This window comes from Clupea harengus, chromosome 5 (genome assembly GCF_900700415.2).
Source record: "Clupea harengus chromosome 5, Ch_v2.0.2, whole genome shotgun sequence".
NCBI lineage: Eukaryota > Metazoa > Chordata > Actinopteri > Clupeiformes > Clupeidae > Clupea > Clupea harengus.
This window is the reverse complement of record NC_045156.1, coordinates 1,231,093-1,239,029: the sequence shown is the minus strand read 5'-3', so window position 1 is coordinate 1,239,029 and position 7,937 is coordinate 1,231,093. Positions and strand designations below refer to the sequence as shown.

The window sequence follows — 7,937 nt, the reverse complement described above, 5'->3', positions numbered from 1 at the left end:
CATCTTTCCTATAAGCTCCAAAAAACGACAATTCATTCATCATTATTAAGCCTGATAAAAAGCAGCAAAAGCAAAAACTCAAAAGACGCCAGACAGTTCGTCACCAACGCTTGGTTTCTGCAATAACCCCTCCTGTTTGAGTCTGGATCAAATTACGGCTCATTGGAATTAAAGCGTCCCTCTATTCCCTCGACAGGCCGGCTTTTATTTCCCACGAGACAGGTTTTACAAAGACTACAGTAAAGTGCTGCCGCCTGCTGAAGGATTTAGACAATCCCCTTCTTATTTCCTATGAGAGAGCTGGGTAAATTTCAGACACACACAGGTTTCACACGTCACCCCCCACCCCCCCCTTACAGAATCCTGAGCTTAACAGTGGAGTGGGCGCACATGTTGTAATACTGCTCGTGTTTGTGTGTAAAAACAGGGAGTTCAGATGTAAAGTGGCACCTCAAACACTTGCCACTTCCTTTGAATATCATTTTTGGGGGACCAAATCCAAGTGAAATGCCACACATTCCCTGGTAAGCAGGCAAGAAAAACAATGGATGCAAACATAAAAATAAAATGAATCAACAAAGCAAGCATTAAAACCCGTAACATTTATTGCCTCAACTGTATTGAAAATCTTTTATTTATACTGTAAAGCACACGCATTCAGGTATACACACAAAAAATGTACAATTCGTATGGATTCACAGAGGCAGTGAACACATATTTGTAAATCTACAAAAAACCTCTACAGGAATTTAAAAATTCTAAATATCAAAAACAGTACAGCTGTGGAGAGAACTGTGCCTTTTGGGAGCCAGTTATTGCTTCAGCTCGCACAGAGTCAGTGAAAAAAAAAAAAAGACTTTTTGAGTTCAGCGACGGGACGCAGTCATCAGAGCGCCACATACATACACACACACACACACACACACACGCGCACACACATACATACATACATACATACATAGGGATGTTTCAGCAGCTACCTACTCTCAGCTGCACACGTCCAGTCATCAATAACTGGCTGCCAAAAATCAAACAAAACAATAAACGATAAAGACCTTTGTTTTGCTTCTTCAAAAATATATATAGGTTATTTAACTGAGATGTCTTCATAAATTAAAAAAAAAAAGAGTTGTGGTTGTGTTAAACATCAGGTTAAGGTTAAATGAACTTCCTCCTTTGGGAACAGTCAGTGAGATTTCGACATAGCGTGTGAGATGGGGCAGTAGGAAAGGGGGAAATGTTAGGCGTCCCTCCACCTGGGTTCCCTGACGTAGCCCACTCTCCTCACTTCCCTTTCCTTCTGACTGAATTCAACGGGCTGGGTGAGGATAGCAACCTAAACTGGCTTTCACATCGTTTAGTAGCTTTTGCCATGCCGTTCTAATGCAGTCATTTTCAACTAGAGACGAGGAGAGAGTCACAAGGCTACAGTATTTTCTTTTTCTGAGTCACCTACATTTAAACAAGACCTTCCTCTTCTCTTTGAAACCTCGGATAAGAATGTGAAAGAGACAGAAAACAAAAAACTGCAACAGAGGGCAGGGAGCGGTAAAAGCTCCAGATTCAGAACATACTCATAGCGGATCTTTGGAGTGGCTGCATAACTACAGTGCAGGTAGCCTACTCTGGTGACGTGCGTCTGCACTTACAGGGAGGTCAACACCTCTGTGGTTGCTGCACTAAGCAATATAAATTCAAAAGAAAAGTCATTTAAAAAAAAGAAGAGCAACACACGTCACCTTTACAGACCCTCTACTGGTCAGGCCACGGGAAAGAAAAACCAGAAAGGCCGTCTCACTGGATCTAACCTGGAGGGAAGACAGACAGACAGACAGACAGACAGATAGAAACCAACAAACAGAACAGAATGGAGCGCGTGAGGAGCATTTGGCTACTCTTTTATCAAGTATTTTAAAAACTCTCAAATTCTGTGGTAGAAAAACACACGGGCACGCACAGACACCAGTGACAGGTGACCATGTGGGGGCTCAGGGAAGGGCAGCTGGGGCCCAGTGAGCTACTCCTGAGCCGACGTGTGTATGAGACGAGAGAAAGAGTTGGAAAGAGAAGACGAGGAAGAGGGGAGGCCACTGTGGCATACTCCAATCAGTCTCCTGGAGAGAGCTAAGGTGTTCCAAATCACTGCCCTCAGCCCTGGGGGGAGGGGTGTGTGGGCAGGACAGAGTAGGTGGTTGAGAGAAGGTTGGTGTTGAGGGCAGATGGTTATGATTCTGCTGCTGCTGCTGCGGCTGCTGGTGGTGGTCATGATGGCTCTAATCCACCTCCATGGGCTCTTCTGCTGAGGCCGAGTCCTGAGCGTCTGACTTTGGGGCGCCCTCTGTAGGGAGCTCTGTGGTACTGTCAGAAGGGGTCGCGGCAGCGGTGGACTCCTCGATCTCCTCACTGCAACTGTTGCTGCTGCTGCTGACATGTTCGTTGCTCTCGTCTCTCGCCTCCCTGTTCTCGGGGCTGGCAGCCGTACCCGAGGGTGCCCTCTGCTCTGATTGGTCCATGTCGGCAGGCTCCTCTGGGTTGTCGTCAGCACTGCTGGGAACTTCCCGCTCCGAGTTGGCCTCCCTCTCTGCCTCCTTCTCTCCTGCTTTGCTCTCCTCGGGTGAAGGCTCTGTCTGGGTGCTGGAGGGCTCTGAGTGAGAGAGAGAGAGAGAGAGAGAGAGAGAGAGAGAGAGAGAGAGAAAGAGAAAGAGAAGTAATGATTCAGGTGGCTGGCTATATGACAATATGAAATCACCAAGAGCAGAAGGATCTCCTAAGGGCCATTCACCTACACCTATTTTTTTTTTTACAGCTTACGCAGTGAGCCGGGGAATTGTAATAAAGCTATAGATGTGCACGCCTTCACGGCAACAAACCCACGATGTGTTGGTAAGGCTTTGCTTTACCGCTTGATTGCAGCAACAACTGTAATCTATGATACTAAAGTTTATAACCACCTGCTAATCAATCAGTTCTTCTGGTTTCGTCACTTATTTGTTGAGAAACATCAGTGTTTAATACATGATGACAATATTTGGAAAATGATATAGGACGCTTACAAGCCTCATACAACTGCAGGCTGAAAAAGAAAAAAAGTCTGAAGTATTGATGACTTTTGGCAGCAGCTGTCTATCTGAGCTCCAACAGCTGTGTAGCAAATCACAAATCCACTGTTACACAGACTCTAGTGAGAGGGTGCAAATGTGACCAAAAATGCTTTCCACTATGGGAATAAGATTCCTACCGTTTCACACCAGTTACTTGCCCCAACACTAATTCAACCACATTCACTTCCATAGGATTCCACAATCCAATCACAGTATTATTAGGATTCTTTTAGGGCTCTATGAAGAGGAGATTCAGCAATGAAAACATGCCAAGGCAAACACCACCAACGTGACTCAGGTGGCGGCCTTACCTGGGTCTTGGCAGACGGCTACAGAGCTGGCAGGCACAGAGTCCTCCTCTTCCTCCTCTAGTTCTTCTTCATCCCTCTGCTTCTCTGGCGATACAGAGGACTGGGCGTGGGCCTGCTGGGGGTCCGACGAGCTCTCGGCCAGCATGGGCCGGAGGGTCTCCACCGCCGACTCGTCTGCCTCGTCCTCGTCTTCCTCTTCGTCGTCCTCTTCCTCTGCTGCTTCCTCGCCGTCCTTCAGGAACTTCAGCCTCTTCACTTCAGGCTGTTCCTCCTCCAGACCCTCGTCATCCTCTTTCACCGGGTGCTTGTTCCTCAACAAAAATCGGCTGAGACCTGATGCAGACGTTTCACTAGAGAGAAAGAAAGATAACAAAAGAAAGAGAGAGAGAGAGAGAAAATGAATGAATGAATGCAGTATGGTTAATGAAAAGTGCTGAATGGGAGATATCGAGCCTGTGGACATTACCCGTGTAGTTTGCTGTGTCCGCTCGATGTGTTGGGGTCTTTATTCTCTGTGCTGTCGGGAAGGCCATTGGTGGCTAGTGAGCTGGCCAGGGGGACCTTCTGCCTGTTTAGAGGCCTGGGTGTCCCAGGGCCATTGACTTTCCTGGGGGAAGAGACATAAAGAGGACAGATCAGGACAGAAAAGGATGCAAAGCTGCAACGCCTCTTAGACGGCAGAAAAGTTAGGCCAACTTTGATAGCACCGTCCTTACCTCTCTGTAAATGCAGACGCATTTCCAGGTAACATCACACCATTCATTCTGTTGATCCCACTGCATCCATTCTTCCTACAAACAATAAGACATTTACAAACATCAGTGCCCTTTCCTGCCATTTCCAGCGATAATGTTATTCTGCTTTAAATGTCAGACATTTCAGTCACTTACTCTGATGTAGGGTGCACACTACTAACGACCATCACATTCTGAGAATAGTAGGACAAAAATAATTATAATAAATTCAGACAGTTGTGTTTAAGCAAAACGTTTAATACATTTCAAAGCACATTACTGACTATACAGGTGAGGTCAAACATGACACTCCGAGGACTAAGAGGAAGATTAATTCTTGAACTTCTACAAGTGCAACTTCTACTGTTATCTGATACAATATCCTCTATCTCAGTACTTCTCAACTGGTGGGCCGCCAAAAGTGGATCGCTGAATGGCTTTGTTCTTGCAGAACTTTAATGAGTTTTGTAGGAAAAAGCTGAGTATGTGATTGAAGCATGAGCACCGAACAAAGGGAAAGGGGGCTCTCGGAGACAGTCAAACAGTTCTGCGTGAGCAGCAGATGAATAGCCTACTGTAGGTGAGTCCGAAGTGTCGGCTGGAGTAGTGCTGTAACACGTGCGTGGATAGCTTCAACTTACTAGCTGTCTACAGGGATGCTACTGGTGGGTTAGTTGAATCCTTGTGCTAGAATTCATAATTCTGTCAGAAAAGTAAAAGGTTTATACTGTAGTTATATTGCTGGGGAAAACGCATTTCCCTATCATTTGCGGGTAGCATGTGACTTAGACTAGTGATGTTAAATGCAGTTTTATGATTAAATTATTCAAACAAAACTGGGCAAAAGGTATAGCAAGTGTGGCAAATAAAATAATATAAATCTATCTAGGATGACAGACTAATGTGCTATGGACGCAGGGACCCTATGTTTATGTTTACATATTGTGTTTATTTTATGGCTTGAATTCTATAACTTTGAGTCGCAACTTGCCCGTGGGCAATTATGTGTCCCAAGGCCAGACCAGTTGAGAACCACTGCTTTATCTAATTACACTCATTATCATAACTACATAAAACAAGTTTGTTAAAAGTATAGTTACTCAACATCAAGCATCCCTAAACTGCTTATCAAAATCATTCTGGTTCATGCTCACCTTTTCAACCCCTCGTAGAAACTTCTCTGTTCCTGTGTAGTTCCTCTTTGGCTCAGTGAGAAGCTCACACAACCTCTGGATGGTGAACGGGATTCTGGGGGAAGCAATGTCCGAGAGATAAGACTGAAATCTATCAATCATGCAACATCTGACACTATACATTACGGCACATGTGAAAAGAGCATTGGATAAAAACACTGCCAAATGGTATTCAAATGATACTCATAAAAAAAGAAGCTAAAACCACACAAGGTGTACAAAACTACAGACCTTGGCTTTACAGATCAAGTCGATTTTGGTATGCAAAGACTATTCTCAGGCTATGATCGAGGCAGGTTCAAAGAGTCACTCCAGTTTCAAGTTCTACCAGTCGGCAAATGCAACACTAATCACACTGGAAACATCTGACTCCATACCCTGTGTATCCATTGACAATCTTCATTATCCGTGCCTTCATCTCATCAAATGGAATGCACTCCACATTTGGATTTGTAAGGCCCCGTTGGTCCGGTGCAGAGGCCCTAAAATCATCCATCACTTTCTCCAGTTTGAAGATGAAATAGCTCTTAAACTGGGACCATGACACCCTGGAGAAAGTAAATGATCAGAGATGCAGACTCTCCCTTCCATATAAGCACAATACCATAATATTTTAAGATAAAATGTTCAGGTTGACGATAATCCTGTTAGATCTTCAGCTCAGTGCTTAATTAAAAGTTGTCACATCACTAAAAGTCTGAGATTCTTTCAGATCACATTTGTTCACATACCAGCACGTGGGGGTTTTTGACCACCACATTAATACCTGCTAACAGTATTCTCATTACATAATAATGTATTACTGGTTCTGATTTCTTCCATTAGAATGCCTTACAATGTTTCTCCAGTTTTGGCAACGTGGCACAGAAACTGCTCCAATAGAGGAAAAAGTTCTTTTTTTCCTTTCTTCTCAAAGTCTGAAGAAAGAACATAATGAAATTATTGCAAATGTCATTCATGTAACCGTAGCTGCTTGGCTGACTTGTTGACTGTGAGGCTAACTTACACCGACTCAAGTACGGGTAATTTGCGAAAGTTAACTTTAATGGTTTAGTTAGCTATCTAGGTTAAAAACAAGTCATGCAGCGGTTGACCAACATGTGTGCCACTCCAAAGGTGATTATCTAATGTTACCTCTTTCACTAATGTCATGATTACCAGTTAACTTCATGTACCAGATTGTTTCACATCAGAGGAAACGTTGTAGTACGTGTGTTTTATACAGCTATGAAATGAAGGCAGTTGTTCTCATAATGAGGTCAAACTCGCTTTTTTATCTCACTATGGTTTAGTCATATATGTTGGTTATACTAACGTTGGCTGTATGACTGACTGTCAATACCCACAAACAGAGAATGGGTAAAAATTAACTGCATAGCAAGCTAGCTAGCTATAACATGTTACCTACCATTACAACAAGAAAAATCTTATATATGTGTGAAGCTACCACTAATAATATAACAATACTGAGGAAGGGTAGCAGTATTTGACGACGGCAAACTACATTAATGGAAATACATGTATTGCACGATGGTAGTTTAAGTTAGCCAACTCAAAATACACTTAACATTGTGTTAGGCCTACTTACTTGTGACTAGCAAACCAATGATTGCATATAGCTGGCATATCTAACAATCATTAGCCGAGCAACCATACTACTTATCTAACATTAGCACCATGACTGATAGATGACGGCAATGACACACCAGACAACTATGTAGCATGAATATAGAATTTGAAACATAAAATACTACGTACAGCAACGCGCCGGCTATTTGGCAAACTGAAGCTAACTAGCTATCTAGCTAACCAGACAGCTTGCGAAGTTTACCGGCAATATATGATATACAACCTAACTTTGTTTTATATGCATTATATATCAATTACATATATCAGGGAATGATTATACATTACAACAGAGATGATATATATAACCACAGTAACAGTTACATTTTATTCAGTAGCACAATTACAAGCTACCAAGCAAGCCATCTTAGTGAGCTGTAGGTATCAACAGCTAACGCTGGCTGCCCAAGCTAGCCGATGTCACAAATAAATTACCTAGCGAGCTATCACAGCTAGCTACGTTCCTAATACTAATCACTTAGCAAGGTAACTTAGATAGCTAGCATAGCTGGCTAAATTCAAACCCCTAATATTCATATCAAGTCGACTCTTCGCCTTTCGCAGGAATATTAGCGATATTAAAAGTGTATAACCTTTTAGAGCCTCCAGAAGGGTATCGATTTCCATGTTTGAGATTCTCTCTAAAAATCTTCAGAATTCAGCTGGAGATAGACCACTGATGGCCGCCTAGAGACAAGAAAAAAATGGGAAAGGCAAAAGTGTTTCAATATGGCGCTCGTGATGTCACCGCTTGTGGTGGAGTGGACTACAGTGAACCTTGAAATTGTTCAATTACGCAATGGCAAGACTTATCTGCTTTACAGTCAGCGTATCTGCCACCATGGTTCGCCAAAGGAAGAGTAGGCATTAAGCAACGGTTGTATCCATTTAAAAAGTATTTACCTAAACTAGTTTGAGTAGCTGTACTATGTAAGGTTTCTGTGGTAAAATATAAAACGGGTCATTTGGGGG

General features: G+C 43.1%; 1 protein-coding gene across 1 annotated transcript; it reads right to left on the bottom strand.

The window, feature by feature from the left end:
- Window positions 1-585: 585 nt before the first annotated feature.
- On the bottom strand, window positions 586-7,718 carry ppp4r2b (protein phosphatase 4, regulatory subunit 2b). Its single transcript, XM_031567241.2, has 9 exons — window positions 7,559-7,718; window positions 6,175-6,256; window positions 5,717-5,887; window positions 5,301-5,394; window positions 4,303-4,340; window positions 4,129-4,203; window positions 3,879-4,019; window positions 3,413-3,762; window positions 586-2,644 (listed from the first exon to the last, which is right to left on the bottom strand). The coding sequence occupies exons 1-9, from the start codon at window positions 7,590-7,592 to the stop codon at window positions 2,274-2,276; spliced, it is 1,356 nt and encodes a 451-aa protein (XP_031423101.1). The 5' UTR covers window positions 7,593-7,718; the 3' UTR covers window positions 586-2,273.
- Window positions 7,719-7,937: the final 219 nt, after the last annotated feature.